Source organism: Puntigrus tetrazona, chromosome 19, assembly GCF_018831695.1.
Source record: "Puntigrus tetrazona isolate hp1 chromosome 19, ASM1883169v1, whole genome shotgun sequence".
Taxonomy (NCBI): Eukaryota; Metazoa; Chordata; class Actinopteri; order Cypriniformes; family Cyprinidae; genus Puntigrus; species Puntigrus tetrazona.
The window spans coordinates 9,933,482-9,950,646 of record NC_056717.1 but is presented as its reverse complement, the minus strand read 5'-3'; the positions used below and the strand labels follow the sequence as shown (position 1 = coordinate 9,950,646).

Here is a 17,165-nt window from a genome sequence, read left to right as displayed (position 1 = left end):
GCTAATATGATTTGAGACCAGAACCTCCAAGACCCAGGCCACTATTATACCTGCTATCTGCTACGTTAACACTTGTTAGTCAAAGAGCCATTGTAATGAACTGAAGAAGAGATATTATAAATATATTGAATGTATTGCGAGACCCAGATCCATTTACATGTATTCATTTAGAAGACACTTTTTTTTATTTATTTATTTTTTTTCAAAGCGATTTAGACACTAGGGATACAATAAAGCAATTTCCTTATGGGGAAAAAGGGAGAAGTTCTACATCTCAGAAAAGTAAAAATTTAGGACACCATGAGACAAAAGTAAGATAATAAAATAAGAAAGTTTCAGGAGTAACAGTTAATAGTCAAAAGTTCACAGAAAAATCTGTTTTTGAAGAAAGACTTGGGATTCAGCTGTTCTGAAGATAGTAAAAGCCTAGACAGGAAGCTGATATTAAAGAACTAGCAACAAAGAAAGCCAACTATGCTATCGCTTGCATGTGGGTCACGTGAAAACTAGAGCCAATGGCCAATTAGCATGTTTGATCTGCACATGCACGAAAGACAAAAGAAGTCTTTGTACCAGCAGGTGGCAGTAGTCTGGATTTGTCGGTTAGATAAGAAACCAGAAGAGCTAGGACTGCAGAAATAAAAACAAATGTAAACAAAGCATCATTGCTGACCATTTTTAGATCTCTTGATCCCGATAGATGGGTTTGTAATGTAGTTTCAACCTGCAAATGGCATTGTCAGTTCTTGTGTATTGGTTCTCTAAACTGAACAGCTGAAAATGCTCCATTATTCAAACATGCTCCGTTATTCAAAGACACCTCAAAAACTAGGCCGACAGATGCTCAGTGACAGCCCATTATAAAACCCAGACCAGACTCAGACATAATGAAGAAGTAATGAAAACCAGAGAAGGTGCCACATTTATGTGATCTTAGGAGGTCTCCAAACCAAGACCACAAAATCAATGTTTAATGTAACACAAACTAATACGGTGTGATGATATTCATTTCTGGTGGGGAACGAAGAGAATCTCTTGAGAATTTCAAAAGTTTTTTTTCTTTTCGTAGATTTCTGAATTAAGACCAGTGAATGGCTGGCAGGGGAATGCAGTGAAAGAAAACACAGCTATAAAAATGCCATTTTTAACCAACTGTTCACATTCACATCAAATGTGTAGGTGTCCTGAGAGCCAAGCACGTGCTTTTCTTGCTTGAGAATAATCGTCTGCTCTGCCAAGAGGCTCTTTCAGAGAGATGCATCGTGAGGTAGCACCATTCGTTCCCAGCCATATCTGATGTGTCAGTGCATGAGAAGCCCACGTGAGGGCTGAAGCTGGCAGTGAAAGCAGACACGTGAGCCTCCTTTAAAAGTTCATGCTCAAAGTCCCTGTTGGAGAGTCAGAAGTTCCCTTGAGAATCACACACTGATCAACGTTAATAAAGGGTTTAGTTTAGTCATGAGATACTGATATCGGTGCTTTACCAGATAAATAAACTTTCTTCAGGTGGATCAGTGTGCTGCATTTGTCAATATAAACACACACTTTGTCTCATTTGCTTGTTTACAGCCAGCGAAAACTGCCATGACTTCCACCCAATGTTTTTCACCCACGACCGCTCGTTTGTGGAGTTCTTTTGCATCTGTATCCAACTTCTCAACAAAACCTGGAAAGAGATGAGAGCCACTTCTGAAGACTTCAATAAGGTAAGAGCAATTTGATTGAGACTCTGCACCTGTGTCTAACTCATCCTTTACATTTTGAGTTTTCTGTTTAATTCTGTTGTCCCCATCGCATCTTCCTGGTCAACCAATATGGCTTTTAGATTTGTTGATGCTAGGGTTCTGTGATGCCAAAATTTTTGCTGTCAAGTATCCTTAAAATTTTATATGAGTTTCGAAAACCACAGCAATATCGAGTACGCTAGTTAACACAGTCCTATAAATCTGACATTACTCAGACATTTACTTGAATATTAGAACATAGAAAATGTTCTAATGCAGTTGCAGGTATGTCAGAAGATTTTGAAACTGTTTATCAGCCAATCAAGTTATTAGATAGTTGGTCTACCACTTCTTCACACTACTTGGAAAGGCGGGATTGACTGAAGTTAGTCTTTTGCTGGTGAAAATGATAGTTTCAGTCTCTTGGCAGAGGCATGCTTTTTTCTGGTAAAGGAGGCGGATGAGATTTCCTAGGCTGTTGTTTGTGTAATTATGATAATCACACAGAAAACTTGTCCCCAAGTTGTAGCATAGTATAAAAGACCATCTCTTGTAAAGCTGTATATCTGAGCTTAATTAAGATTCATGGACATGAAACCTCATTTTTAAAATATCTCCCTGGAGCATGTCTCTTTGGACACTGTGATTAAATTCATCATCCTTTGTTTTCGTATATATGAGCAGCACATCTGAGAAAACCTGCTTGTTTTTGCCTCTCGTCTATATTCCTGCCTCATTATAAATAGGCTTGCTGAAAATAGAGATAAAACTGCTGTTTAATCTGGTGATCAGAACTCCAGATTCTTTCTTTCTGACAGTTGTCTGACAGTGTGCACACATGGAAGTAGTCTTTGTCTTAAACTTTACTGGAGGGATGAAAAGTTGCAGTAGATTGATTTGTTTCAGATTCCTTTGACGGTAGCAAGAAGGTTGAGATGGTGAAATGTACAAATCAAAACTTCAGTCCTATCAAACTCCTGTTTCATATAATGATTTGTGTATTAGTGATCCTTGCCTCTATGCCATTGCAGCAAAGTACAAAGCAATGGAATAAATAACAATCCACATAACCATCTATCTTGACATGCGTGGAGTGTAATGTAATAAGTCCATCACTATCTTATAAGTGGAGCATCATCAGCAGAAGGTCTGTGTAATTTCTTCAGTCACGGACTCATGGCAGTAGGAGTTGTGTTCTCAATCCTTTTTCACTTTGAAGAGGAAAAAAATTGTGTAACACCTATAACTTGACACCCATTGTATTTACTCGTCGTGAGTGGACACAATCCTGATTGAAGAAGATTAGACGCACCTCTCCACCCACCTTTGTGTGGGAGCTTAATACAGACTTTTAGAGTAATAACTCTGAGATGTCACCTTCTCAAGCTGATTTAACTTAAGCTTTGTATAATATCTTAAAAATTACGTAAATTGTTAATTACATGTTGGTTTGTATCCTTCCAAAATAAATAACTCTTTTAAGCCTTTAATGCTATAGAATGCTCACTTCTAATAAAGAAGCATAAACTTGATAATACCCGATCACTCCGGTTTCTGTAAGAATATATAATGATTCCAGACAGTTTTCTCAGAGGAGGCAAGTACAGCAGTGCTTTCACCTAAAATAATTGTAGGAGGCAGCATCTTTTTTGCCTTTGAGCTCTTGGTAAGCTCTTGAAGCATGGCTTGAAGCTAATTTAACTTTTGCTTTTATTTTATTATATAATTGTTTTGTTTTTTTTATTACGCATGTATATACATTAAGTAATAAATAATTTAAACACTGGTTAATTGAACAAATTGCTCTTTCTTTAAATAAATTAAATTAGAATTAGAAATGAAAACGATCCTCAGCTTATGCTAGGGAGTTTTTTTTATATACCAACCATAATAATTAACAACAGAGCCCAAATTTAAACTAATTATTTTGTGTAATATAACAACAGTGCTGTTGCACTTCGTTCCTGGCTCGTGGACCTTTCCAGATCCTATATATATACCTTTACACAGTGGCTGTCATAGCCTATTTATTTAAAAATACATGAAAAAATGATTAACAACATTATTAAGACATTTTAAGACAAGAGTAAGAGTTTAAACTTAATTTAGACTTCATTTCTCTAGCAGACTAATGGACTGTGGACAGTGATGACTTGCCTGAGGCAAATGTTATGTATTTGAAACACTGACTGGGCAATTACGTGAGGCATGAGATGTTCATTCGTGTTTATTCCATGTTAAAACTAGTAGTAAAGAGAAAGGGATGATCGCGCTCACTAGCACTCCACAATGCAGTATGAAATTAGTCATTTATAAAAATTATCCGTCATGCCACGTCAAAGAGTATAAAAACGGCATTTATTGTTTGAATTTTAAAAAAAGGGCATTAATTAATCAGGTAACACGTTTTCATTTGAACTTTTGTGCTTGTCAAATTACTGATAATTACTGCATTATTTAACACCCAAAAAACATGTTTTAAACTATTTTGCATTTGAAATGACTGCAATTGTTGTTGCCAAGAGAGGTACCGCAGAGAACAGAGAGTGTATGGTAGAAGCGAGAGGATTTTTATCGGAACATATCATTTGCCAAGCCATATTATTTTTAATTTGCTTCAGGAAATAAAAGACGACTTGGAACCCTTATCTAGGAGTCACGCAATACCAGGGCTATCAAAACTGTTGCAACCCTTCCTTTTTTGGCCTCCAGTTCTTTTCAGTGTACTGTTGCTTATTTATTACTTTGCAACTACGCTAATTAGCTCTGCATTTGATATATATTGTTGATCAATATGTAAATTAGATGTTGTTCTTTAATTTACGCATTTAGTAAATCACCCTGCAGAAATTTCTACACCCATTGGGGTGGTTTTGGAATTGTGATCTCACGCTAACTTGCCCTGTTGAATAAAACTGGTCCTTTTGTTTCTTTTTAAAAGTAACAATATATAAAACTGGCAGTTCCCATAAATTTCCATGTATGCTGTGGTTCAAACAGTGCTGTATTTGTACAACACACATGCACATTTTTACAATGCACAACCCGAAGATCCATACTGATAATAATTTTTGGTAAGTATATATGTGTGTGTGTATATCTATCTATCTATCTATCTATCTATCTATCTATCTATCTATCTATATATGTTTGTGTGTGTGTACGTATGCATATATACACATACATACACATGTGCATACACACACACACACACACACACACACACACACACACTGTGCATATCTGACTGTGGGTCCTGGCACTCCTGTTCTGTAGATGTTATTGCATCTTTCAGCAGTGTCTGACATGCGAGTTGTTGTCTTTTGTCAAGTCCTCCATTTTGTGCTTTTGTCTTGGTGGGTCCAGTCAGACATGCGTCAAAATGATTATGAGACATCACAGTCATCATACAGCATTGATGGACCTCCACTGTTTTCAGACGACTACACCTCAGCATCCTCTGCCTCTTCTCACACATGCTCACATCTACATTTTTTTTACACCCCTACTATTTTTTCTCCTCCCCCACTCTCTCTCTCTCTCTCTCTCTCTCTCTCTCTCTCTTCATGATAGGCCTGTCACATCTTGTAAATATTGTCTGTCCATCTGTGTGTGTGTGTGTGTGTTTGTGTGAGGTGTGGAGATGAGAAGCGGGAGACAGGTCTGCTCTCGACGATGCTCCTGGGGCACAAAAAAAATCTGACGGGCAGTGGTTTGCCTGTTTCCATAGCAACCACATTCTAATTACTCCTGCTCCCGCTTCGCCACGACAGCATAGAACAGCTATTGTGTGCGTGTGTGTTTTGGTTCATAAACAGCTGTCTTCTCCTCCCAATCAGCTCTGACGAAGGCAGCTGACTTAAAATGGCCACTTCGGTGCATCCAAGCGCAGTAGTAGTGATGTAGTGACTCTGTTTAAGCTAGCACAACCCCCACCCCTCCCCCTTCCAATCTTTCCCTCTTCAGATGCCCTCCCTTGTATACAAACCACGTGATCCGTATTGCTAGAACGTCATTGGCTGAAGCAACCGTAGCGTCTGGCCAATCAGGCTTAAGCGCTGAAATGGACATAAACTGAGCTGCTTGGAGATGCTTTCAGACTTTAGAGTGCTGATGGGCATGAACGGCCAGACGAAAGCGACCCTTGGCTAAAGCTTGCTCTGTTTTCATCTGCACACACACACACACACACACACACACACACACAAAGCATCCCGGGAGCCATCTGCTGTCATCCTTCTGGCCATCCGATTGTCCCTGTACTTGGTCAGGGTTCATCTCTGCTACACTGGGTTGGACCAACGTGGAGCCGCGCTCCCAAACATGGAGGTGACAATGGCATGTGAGTATTACTGAAGAGACCGTGTCGGATGCATGGAGGAATGAAAAGGATGAAGCGGAGTTTGCAAATGTGCCTGGATGTTGTCGGGAAACGAGAGATGAAACAGGCGCACAGATGGGGCAAGCTTTGTGTGAAGCTGCTTGTAGTAATCAGGTTAGAGGCAGATTTCAGCTAGCGATTAAAGAGGATGCGATCCAGAGCGAGCGCTCAAACCTGCGCTCTCCTCCGTAGCCCAGCCCCTCCTAGGATACTTATTATGAATGAGCGCTTTAATGTCGTTTCTCCATCAGTCCGTTCTCCGTTGCACATTGACCTCCAGTCGCTCTCGTTGATGTGTGGCTGTTCATTAAGTTTGCATTATTTGTGCATGCATCCCACGTGCAGGAAGGTCTGTTTGGCATTTTTTTTTGCTACCGTTTTTCCAGGGAAAGCTTGTATTGGGGTTAATCTCTTTTGTATACGGCCTTTGCGCTTTCTTTGTTGGTTCAGTGTTCACAGGACTGACCTTTTTGTAGACGATCAAAAAGACAATAAATATCTCCCCGCACTTTTGAATTCAGCAATGGGCTGTCAGCTAGCTCCTAATGTTGATTGATTACGGTAATATCACAGGCAGCTTTTTTTTTCTTTTTTTTTTTTTCAAAGCATAAATCTGCAAGATCTCATAAAGTGAATGATGTCTTGAGGGTTTGGTTGGTCTTGCTCAAAATCCGCACCCATGCCTCCGGTCCATAATTCCCTGCTTCCCCTGGCAAAGCAAGATTTTAAAATAGAAATTTCTTTCCTTCCTTCATCCTTTCCTTCTGATTCTTTATTCTGTCTTCTTTTCCCTTCTTATATCCATTCTTTCCATCCTTCCTAATCCTTCCTTTTTTATTCCCCTTTTTCCTATCTTTCTTCCTCTCCTTCCTCATTGCTTCCTTCGCTTTTTCCCCTTCTTTGCTTTCACCCCCCCCTCCTTTCCTTTCCTTCTTGTTTTCCTTTCCATGCTTACATTTATTCATCCATTTATTCATCCATCCTTTCCTTTCCTTTCCTTTCCTTTCCTTTCCTTTCCTTGAGATCTTTTTCTCTGTTTCTTTCTCACACACAAAAGCAGCACCACTCTTTGCTATGAGCTGAGTCTCCTGAGACCTTAAGTGACCTTAATGCATTGCACGTTTTCAGCATGCTTCATGCTGGCCCATGGTGAAAGAGTTACTCCTCTCTTCTCTTGTCAACGCTGTGGATCCCAAGAGAGCTGAGTGCCACCTGCTGTAGAGTACTCCGGGACGTGGGAAATATTTGAGATGCTTTTCAAGGACCTGTTATGAAATGTTTCCTTGTCAGAGAACATTTGCTTGTCTAGACTTTGCGCAGTTGACTTTCTCCGCGTTTGTGTGGTCATTTTCGATACAGTGACAACAATTGAAGGCTGCTCGCTTAGGATGCTGCCTAAACCAAGAGCCTGACAGATGTCATCACAGACGACTGCAGGTTGTATGGTCAAGCTGAGATGCTTAATATCCTGTTACACCAGTAGGTGCCAGGCCATGCCTCCAACACCTCAGCAAGCGTCTAGCAGCCTGCTCCTCAACCCAATGTATTCCTAGCCAGATCAACAAGAGTGGAAGAGATTCGATGGACCTACTTGCCTTTTGGTTTTACATTAAATTTACTCCCATTATCAACTCTAACCAGTGCATGCAAGACTGTAGCTCTCTTTTTTGGCATGCATATGCATACACAGGTGTTTTATCCTTGTCTACTCCACTTGTTATTCATAGGCATACCCCCAGCATTTCTGAAAAAAAATGACTCCCGACTGTACTGCATCTAAATTCATCACATGGTCTTTGCGGTCAGTGTTTCCAGCAAATGATTTTTCCGTTAATGATATCTATTTGTTTTCTTTGAAGTAATGCCCATTTCTTTGATGTGAATCATTATTAACTGTTATGAAAATCGTTAAAGGGAGGAAACGGCATAATTAGCATGCCAATTGTGGAATGGATAAATGTCCCTTTTCCTTTTTGTGCCAGAAAGCCCCATTAGGTGCACAGACCATAACATGCAAAGATATGTGCAATATATGCTTAACAGCCTCCATTATAAATTAGCTTTTTAGTTTCTTTCCAGCTGAGATTTGAAATTTAACATCTAACTAGGCTAATTAAGCAGCTTTGACTTTGAAGGAGGTTTTGAGTTTGATCCTATAACTATGTCCTAACCAGACGTAATACTACGACACGATTGAAAGGTATATTTTGCATATTAAGAGTTTTTCTCATAACCAGATACTTATAAGTATAATAGGTAATAATATAATAGGTTTAATAATAGGTACTTTGTACATTATTTGGATTTAAAAGGTTTTGATTATCATGTTGTGTGACCTTTTTAGCCATACTGAAAGTGGCTGTGAATAATGTAATTTACTTTACAATAAAATTTGTTAAAACTGAACGTGTATTCCATGAAAAAGACTGCATCAGCGACACAGCATGTATATTCAATAATAGATTTGCTTAATATTTATGAATTAAATGATGTGCTTATCTATTTCTCAGTGGCTGTGGTTTATGATTGATTTTGTTGCATCTTGTAGCCATGTTGTGTTTGATATAGACAGACACACTGGAATCATATCACATTGCATCAGATTAGAATTGGTTTAGTGTAAAGTTGGATCGCAGGATTTGTCAAGTCTGCAGAGAAATCCTGTGGCTGTTCGCTTTAGCTATGCATGCAGAATATTTTAATAAGCCAGCTCCTGTGTATATTATGCATCAAATTGCATACTAAATGTCAGAATCATAAATAAGGATCATCCTTTTCTAGGCTTTGTTTACAGCAAAGCTGCTCATAAACTTATATGCGATTCATCTTCCTAAATCAATAAAAAACTCTTCTGATGCGACTGAATAACAGCCTTTGCATAATTACAGGTAGGAAATAAATACAACTATTAATTATGTGCTGCTGTGAAAAACAGAGAGGCATACATGTGAATTTATGATGGATAGCTGTGCGAAGTTATAATTAAAATAAGACAGGAGTGATAAATCTCGCTGCCCTGATTGGAAGCAGAGTTTTGATTGGCTGTCTGAATGAGGGAGGTGAGCAAACTGCTGTAGCTGCAAAAAAGTGCAGGTAAACCAACTAGTGGACTGCTACATGCTGCCATGTAATGGCTACTTCTTTATTTTAAGGCTAGATGGATATCTTCGAGCATTGCACATTTTTATTACGACTTGATGCATAAGCATTGCATTAACATGCATGGTAAGGATAAAAAGTTCCCCCCATTTTTATGTTGGGTTAATTCCTTTTTTGTTTCTATATGTTGATGGTTGTTTTTTCACATTTGGATGCGCTTTGGTTGTAATGCAATTCTTATAATCTGATAAAAAAGAAAACCTAATGCTTATGTAGCGCTATTTTTATATTTTCTGAGTCAAGTGACAGTCTAGTTTACAGTTTGTTTGTTTGTCTGTTTCTCGTCAACGTTTGGCTTGCGTACCACAGCCATTTGCTTGGAATTGGTTGGACCCCAAAGGACACATTTGTTTGAAGCTTTAATCAGCCGGAAAATCCTTTTGTTATCTTTTTTCAGCATTGCAGCAGCCAGTTTATCGGATATAAAATTATAAAGGGATATAAATATCTTTTACAGCGCTTGTCTGTAAGGGCCCTAAAATTTGGATTTGTTTATTTCTGTTTTCTCAATATAATCCAAGATGGCAGTATACAAAAATTGTGTCGTGTTTTCTGCCATTTTATATTATAATATTATATTGCTTGGTGTCATAGCACAACTCTATTCACGGCCTTTAATGGTACTGGCACGATCCCACAAGCCCACTCACTTTCCAAAGATATTTCAGAAACACTTTAATATTAAGATGAATCCCTCATTTCTTGTGCTTGAGGGAAGCAATGGATTTGTCCAATGGCTTTGTAGCTTTGACATCCAGAAGCATTTAATTAATACAGATGCCTTTAAGAGTAACAGCGCTGATGTATCAATATAAATCAAAATGTACAGTGCAATTTGGAATGAAAGCCTTAGTCTTAAGAACGCTTTCCATTTTTGAGCACACACACACACATTCATTCTTCCCCACTGTATGTCACTCTGTATTATCTGCAGGCTGACACACAGTGGGCGAGTGTGTTCTGTGCATTTAGATGCTCGGAAGAGGAGAGGCGAGAGAAAGACAATAAGAATGGCAGGGCAGTTGAAGACTCGCATACTTCTTAGTGAGGCTGTGACACACTTAGTACGTTTGTCTAAAAAAAGGTCCATTTCCGCTTTATTCACAAATATTACCGCCCACTGCATCAGCAGCTGAAATTCCTCCTTTCCCCCATATCACCTCATCCTCACGAATAAAAGGTCTGCTTCTATTTCAGCCATCACGACTTGATTTAAAGAGGCTGATAAAAGGCAGTGAAAGAGCGCCTTGGATTAATTAATTCTGAACCGTGAAAAATCTGTAAATGTGTTCAGAAAATTGCTTCCCCCGCCGTAAGGGATTGTTTCAAGTGGAGACTTTGGCTTCTTCGTCCCCCACCTGCAGCTGTCAAATCCCCCCTTCCCTTTAAACGCTACTGTGCCGTTTGAATGGAGCCGTCTCGGTTTATTCCTCTCATTCTTCAAGCACGGACATATCAGCCTAGTGATTTGGGAGGGGGCCCTGACCTTGGCCCAGTCTTATCACTAATTAAACCTCATCTAATCCTGCTGCGGGAGCCAGCGGCACCTGCTTCTCTGGATGACTGGGATGCGTGAATAGCAACTAGACTCGTTTCCAGCTTCCCAACTCATCCGTCACTGCGCTCCCCAGCTAATCACAGCATATGATCTGTAGCCCAAGGCTTGGTGCGTACAGCAAGCCTCTGTTTGTGGTTTCGAGCTCTGCGTTATTCAGGCTTCACCGGGAAAGCCGTGGCTCTTCTGCAGCTGGGCGTTCCTGTATCCGAGGATGAAGGAAAGCTGTCTGCTTTTGCTGCATATGGGTGAATGTTTGTGTCATAGTCCATCGCTGGCCGTCACTTCTGTTTGTTCGCATTTGATACTTCGTCGAGCAGCAATGCCCAAGATGGCTGTCGTGACTCTGCTTGGCTAGCCTCCTCTTATCTCCACAAGAAGAGCTTCTTCACTTGCTCTTTGGTAGTGAAACGAATGACTGTGAAACAGACAAAGCTCCATAAATTCACTACTTGAGACATTATAATGTTTTTACATACAACGATTAATGATAGCGTGTTAACTGTATGTTAACGTGTTATTTTATGAATTTGTAGGGTTTGTTTGAATTATGCTGATTTTAAGAGAAAACGGAGCTTGAAAAGTGATGTTAGAAAAATCAAAATTTAAACCGAGACTCTGAAGCACATTTACTTGGATACATTGTTGGCAATAACTCTCTTGCCTGTTGTAGGACAGTAATTAAAGAAGCATTAGGGAGTCTCATTTAAGATGCACATAATCGTGTCTTGGATATGGTATTAACTGATCTTTGTTCAAGGATGTATTGTATCGACAGTTTTAGAAGCTTCTCATTTGGAGTTTAATGAGCGTGTGAATGGCTGTCCAGGTGCTTGGCAGTAATGTGATTATGCACAGTATATTATTAATGATTTGGTAAGAAAGAGATTGCTAATAATAACAATTAATGTATTGAATTATCTTCGCCCTATGTGTGTGTGTGTGTGTGTGTGTGTGTGTGCGCATTTTGGTGCCAATGCTTATATACCCAAGCCTCTTCTTATATTTTTCTTAAATCTTTATATTTTTCTTTTCGGTCACAAGAACAACATTCACTCTTTTCCTTGTCAAGCCTTTTCCAGTTTTTCCTAATTTATTCAGAAAACTTTTCTCTATGAATACATTACCACTTAAAATGTCTACTAGACTAAGTGTAAGGTTTTTCAAATCATGTTTAAAAGAAAAGTATGTGCTTTTATGTCAGTTATGCTCACCTTGTGCTGTCATAATGTCGAACTATTTCATTCAAAGGTCTGAAGAACTCTGTGTGTGTGTGTGTGTGTGTTACAGGTGATGCAGGTGGTGAAGGAACAGATCACTCGTGCTCTCACGATCAAGCCTAACTCTCTGGATCAGTTTAAGAGTCGTCTGCAAAATCTGAGCTACACTGAGATCCTCAAATTGCGCCAATCCGAAAGGATGAACCAGGAGGATTTCCAATCCCGGCCCATCCTGTGAGTCACTGGAAACTCTTCAATCATTTGAAGCACTCGTTTCCCACAATCAGAGTCGCTCCGTTTTGGACCATGTGTACTGCACCTGTGTCCCACTCATAATTGAAAACAAGCCTTTAAATGCAATTTCCACTGAAATTGCAATGGCAATAATGGCAATGAAGATAACATTAGTTCATAACTCATTAAACTAAGAGGAGACTCCATTAAATAAATTACCCATTGCATTACAGTAGCATCATTTGAGCTGGAATGTACAATCTCACAGAACATTCTGTAACATCCGCATGTTATATAACAGTCGAATGGAAGATGTCCGTGTTGAACTTCCAGAGTTTGTGAACATATCACTCATGATTTCTTGTTCTGTCTATTGTTCTGCCTATTCACCGTAACAGGAATTTCAGTTTGCCAAAAACTCTGTTTTTGACAGTATATGCAGGGTTTTCCAAATGACAAACATTTTCTCAAGAATTACTTAACTAAACAACATTAGAGATGCCTTTACAGTAAACGTTAATATCCCAAAATTCAGTTTTAGATCTGAAGCATAAGAATAAATTTGGCAATTGCTTTAGCAAACAACAAGATAAAAGGGAGTCTGACTTGTAGTGCAAAGAAATGTCGAAAAACCAAGCTTGTATGTGATTTTATGAATTATGTTTTTGGGTCTTGCTTTGTGTAAACTGCCAGTAAAGTGAGGTACTTTCTACCACCTTTGTGTGATCCTCTGATGTTTCTTCAGGGAGCTTAGGGAGAAAATCCAGCCAGAGATCATGGAGTTGATCAAACAGCAACGCCTCAATCGTTTGTGTGAGGGCACCTGTTTCAGGAAGATCAGCAGCCGAAGGAGACAGGGTAAGAAACATACTCACTTGAACATAAGGATTAGCAAGTTATTTTCTTCTATATTATATTCTTTTTTTTTATATATATACTTTTGGCACCAAAGATTCAAAGCTGCCTCTTTCTTGTTAATCCAGCAGCTATGAACAACACTACATTTAGTCTATTGCTCGTCAATAGCCGCGGACACACCAAAGATTCATTGAAATACAATCCCTCACCTGCATACCATTATACTTTGTGAAGGCTGAGAGAGGTTTTTTGTGGTGGTTGAAAAACGTAGAATATTGCATAACAAATCTCTCAAGGATCCCTAGGGAGGATCATAAAAAGGATGTTGTTTGTGAACCAGCATAGGAATGAATGAAAATTACAAGCATGCAAACAATATAAATTTTTGCTTGTTGTTCTGAACATGTTTCTGTGGTGTAACAGCATTGTCACCTTCAGTTTGCTCTTAAAATTTACTTGTAGGTGAAATTTTGTCTGGTTAGTACACAGTAAAAGCATTTTCCTCCTCAAAATGGATGCACTCTCAGCTGACCTGTTTTAAATGTGTCTGCTCTGTGTGAGTATTTAGTTAACTGGAGCCTAGAATAGCTTTCTTGTATTTAAATCTTAAATTTGCGAACCGATTCACTTAATGGGGTTATTCAGTTGTGGCTTTTATTGGTGACCTCTACTATGGCACTCATAAAAATAGAGTTTCTTTATTGGCATCAATGCTTCCACAGAGAACTTTTACCATCCATGGAACCTTTTAATTCCACAAAAGGTTCTTTACAGTGGAAAAAGGTTCCTTTGATTATTCAAATATTCTTTGAAACATTTTATTTCATTTCATTTGTTCACTGGTTCAACTGGTTCTTCTATATCATTGCTGTGTAACCATCTTTTGGAAACTTTATTATTATTATTATTATTATTATTATTATTGTGCTACTTACAAAATTTCACTTGCATTTCAGTTATCTCTTAGTATAGTAACAATAATAATAAAATGTCTCATATGATAGCTTTTATCCAGCTATCTTACTTAAACACACTCTGAAATTTATATGTGGTATGAATATTTTTATGAGTGCTATTATTAAACCGACAGCATGATTTAGCAAGTGTGAAAAATAGCCTTGTCTGTTGCTGAGAGAGCGGAAGTATGGAGCCAATTTCAAACAAGCGCTGAGGGTGGGAGTTATAAAGCTTACGCCGCAGATTGGAGAGTTGAAAGATCGTCAAATGTAATATCGCTTTTTACGCAGGCTTGCTGAAGAGAAGGGCTGTCTGCTGAGCTCAGAGGGAGGCTTTATCAGTTAGCCTGGATAATTTAACACTCTTCACACTTCTACAGGATTAGATGATTCTGAGACTAGACACCTTGTCGGTCATTTGCTATCCGTCTGCCTACCTCTCGCTTTCTTCTTTTCTCTCTCTTAGGGTCCCCACTTTCTCACTGAATTTTGCATTCTTGCTTTTTCTCTTTTTTTTTTTTGTTTTATTAATTTGTGATTTTTATTTTTTTTACTCTTTTATTATGAACCTCATTGGTGTGAATAAAAATGTTTTGCTCAATCAACTATTCTATTATCTTTCAAAAGCTGGTGGCACTAAATATGACTTGCATGGCACCCTCATAATTTAAATAATTTCTGTGACTCATGTTGCCTCAGTGCAAAAAGACTAAGCAGAGTTCAACTTTGTTCAGCAAAATGAAGCTGTGAATATCAAGAGTACAGGCAGGATCAGGGTTGGAAATGTTCAGATGTTGAAATTTTCTGCTTCCAAACCTCTGGTATCTTAATGGTGGTTATTTTGAAGTTGGAGGTTAGAATTTCCAAATTCCACATTGTTTAGAATGTAGGATTTGATAATTATTATGGCTTTATGCGGTTGGTAATTTCAGCGGGGAACCTCATTAAACTATCAATTAAAAATATAGAACCTATATCTTGTCCTGTATCTCCAGTAAGAAGGAGTGCCTTCCAATAGTTCAGTGACTGTGGCATTTGATATTTACCTTTGCCCATATCGACGTTTGTGATATCCTGCAGTATGCTGTATATCAGCTTTATCGAAGCAAAAATACATGTTCTGTATTTCATTAATTGTTATAGAAAATACAGTTGGGAATCAAAAACAGCTCCAGAATCTGATAATTAAGGCCATAACATTAACATTTCAGTTTCACATATCGATGTGTGCATCTTTTTTATTTTATTTTTTAATTGGTAAAAAGGAGCTGTTAAAAATTAATTTGTCTTTGAATAATTAATTTCAAAAACACACAGATTCATCCAGTAATGAAAGACGGAAATCTTGAGTGAATCATTGAATCATTCTAGTCCTAAATTTCATGAGGTTTTGTTTAATTGTCTAATGGTTTTTATGAGAAAACTACAACCTCCAATAAAAAGTCAAATTTAGCCAGAATTGTGCAGCTTTATTTTGCACTTAAATCCAGTTTTTATGTAGTCTTCTTGTTTTGTAAAACATTTAGCTGCATGAACAAAAATAAGACACAGAATGTTTGATATCTAAATGCTTGACTTAATTTTTTTTTATTCAAGTCCCCCTATTATGGATTTTTGCAAATGAACTTTCATGCAGTGTGTAACAAGCCTTAAGTGAGTAAAAACTTCTTTAAAATTTTCAATCTGAAAGTGCACTGTGCATACTATTTTCTCTCAAAAGAAAGAGTCAGCTCTGAATCACTTATACAAGTCATTTTTAAAACCCAAACCCAAACTGTTTAATGTTGGCGTATATCCCACCCACTTTTTGATATTTTCGAGTTGGTTCTAAATGAAAATACTAATTTATTCTTTGCCACTAGGTGCCACTTTTGAAGTGTTAAAAGCTCTGCTTTAAATCAAATCAACCAATCACTGGAGGGGGTTGGTAAAATGAATCGTTGAATGAATCTTTTGGGAGTCATTGAATAAATTAGGTCAAAATAAATGCCTATTATAAGAAAAGTGTTTTTGACCTTACATGCATGTCAACCTGACTTCCAAAAGCAAAATATGAACCATTCCTAACCATAATAGAGGCACTTATAGAAACTAGAAATCGATAAGAACCAGAATCAATAGTTAGAATCGGAATCAGAATTGATACAATTCATACAATACCCGACCCTAATAATAACCATTGTGATAAAGTCATTTACTTGTCAGTCAAGTCTTGTCAGTCAGTCAAATCACATTTTAGTAGCTTTCTCCGAGACATCCAGGTATGTTCTGCTCCCTAATATGATCTTTACAATGAGGTTCCCTGCAAAAAGCCTCAACCACATGAAGCCACCACAAATAATCCCAAGATAACCCAATGTTAGAAGATTTCTTTTGTCCGTGCACAACTAACCTTTTCAGCAAGCTTTTAAGGACTGCTCTCTGGCGACTGAAAGAAGCGCACCTGTGGCTGTTCACTGTGACAGGTGCTACATTGACATTTGTATTCCCTATTGTTCCCCCATAGCAGAGCTTTCTCCTCATGGTGTACAAATTGAGCGGTCCAGTTCCTACCTTGAATCTTAAGTATTGCAGACGTTGCCTGAGGCTCAGCTTTCCGAATAATGTTCAAATTTAATCCTCCTTTGCCGTTAATTCTTTATAACTTTTTAGACTTTTGTTCTCTTTTTTTTAGACAGCAAACAATCCAGCTTCTGGGAGACAACCTAATTCAGAATTTAGCTTCAACCCTGGTTCAAAACACCTAAACTAACTAATGAGGGTGTTCAGAATTACAGCTTTAGATTTAGAGATAGTTATAGAATAATAGAACAGTTTTTATCCTTGTTTTTATCTTCTTGAGGTTATTGAGATTTAAAGTTCTTGGTCCTAGATTCAGTTTTAAATGAATGCATGAAAGAGCAATAGTGCTCATCAGTCATCTCTTGAATAAAAATGATTATTTCCTCAGCTGCAGCATCCCGTCTGTCTCTTGACTTGCGTATATCATCAATTAGAATAGAAAGTCAGCAAAGCCATCTACGAAGGAAGCACTTTTTTTAATCATGCACATAGCACTGTATGCGTATTAAACTATTC

At 38.1% G+C, this 17,165-nt stretch overlaps 1 protein-coding gene and 1 long non-coding RNA gene across 2 annotated transcripts in view; both read left to right on the top strand.

Moving 5' to 3' along the window:
• Positions 1–17,165, top strand: part of elmo1 (engulfment and cell motility 1 (ced-12 homolog, C. elegans)) — a 54,440-nt gene that overhangs the window by 33,659 nt on the left and 3,616 nt on the right. The window contains 3 exon segments of the mRNA XM_043217545.1: positions 1,570–1,706; positions 12,110–12,273; positions 13,019–13,131. Of these exon segments, the coding sequence (XP_043073480.1) occupies positions 1,570–1,706; positions 12,110–12,273; positions 13,019–13,131 (414 nt within the window).
• Positions 4,933–8,511, top strand: LOC122323594. Its single transcript, XR_006247025.1, has 2 exons — positions 4,933–6,066; positions 7,465–8,511. It is a non-coding gene; the product is annotated as an uncharacterized LOC122323594 (long non-coding RNA).